At 29.5% G+C, this 1091-nt stretch overlaps 1 protein-coding gene across 1 annotated transcript; it reads right to left on the reverse strand.

The window, feature by feature from the left end:
• Positions 1-155: 155 nt before the first annotated feature.
• Positions 156-1091, reverse strand: LOC108743980 (glutathione S-transferase 1-like; the record flags this gene model as incomplete). The annotated part of the gene is given in 3 exon segments (XM_025980048.1): positions 156-356; positions 790-934; positions 986-1091. Coding segments are annotated over 2 exon segments (342 nt in total), but the record flags the coding sequence as incomplete, so codon positions are not given.

Consider the following 1091-nt stretch of genomic DNA (forward strand, 5'->3'; position numbering starts at 1 on the left):
TCGTTGGATACTAATTATGAATATAATATGAAAAATTAATAAAAAATGGATTTCTTATCTTTATAATATTTCATTATCTTTGTATTATTAATTTACTTAATAGTAGTTAGTAACAAAAATCAACTGTTTTTTGTTTTGGTACAGAATGTGCTTACATAATAATCAGAAAATGTTTGATACAGAGTTGCAGCATCAAAGAATAATCTCTGATCTATGACTGCTCTAGTTTTTGGATCTTTTGGATACAATGAATCATTCTTGCTGTATTGATTAGCAAGGTAGGTCATTATTGCCCTACTTTCCCACAATGCAAATCCATTATCGACTAACGTGGGTATAGTATGCTGCGGATTTATCTAAAATTAAATTAAGTTAAAGATAATGAGTAAAAAGAATCATATTTGATAAAATTAAAAAAAAAAAAAATGAGGATAATTTTAGATAAGTTAAAAGATTACTTAAGTTAAACAATATTTAAAAGTCTAAACTACATTTGCTTGTTTGTACAGCTGTATGAAAATAATGTTATCATATTTTTCCGGATCCTTCCCAGAACGCAGCAGCGTCAGTTCATCATCTGCGCTATTTTTATAATCCCATACCACATATTATTATTATTTACATTTACATTACTATTATGGTCGACGCTTTTGTAAGCCGGAAAGTGGAAAGGGTCCGATAGATGCTACACATAATACATACTAAATATATACAGTATGTACAGTAATATGTACACATATATATATATTGTACGTATTACAAAAAAAAATGGTTCTTTGGTTTCCTTACTTTCAGAAATTCCGGTGTAAGATGCTCCCCCTTCATCAAATCTAAGTGTTTTAAATTTAAATCTACTCCAATTGCTTTTGCAGTTAGCAATACATTCCTGCATGGAGCACTTCCAGGTAAATAATACAAATCAATCGGCATTTTCCTGTATACACAAACAATTATTAATTATGTCGGCTTTAGTAAAAAAACTTACAATTTTTCTCTTTTGACGATGAGAAGAAGTACCACACGAGTTTGATCTAATACTGGCGTTAATTAATTTCGATCGCACTTCTATGCACTGATTTCCTTTCAAACGA

Source organism: Agrilus planipennis, unplaced genomic scaffold (assembly GCF_000699045.2).
Source record: "Agrilus planipennis isolate EAB-ADULT unplaced genomic scaffold, Apla_2.0 scaffold3433, whole genome shotgun sequence".
In the NCBI taxonomy this organism is placed as follows: Eukaryota; Metazoa; Arthropoda; class Insecta; order Coleoptera; family Buprestidae; genus Agrilus; species Agrilus planipennis.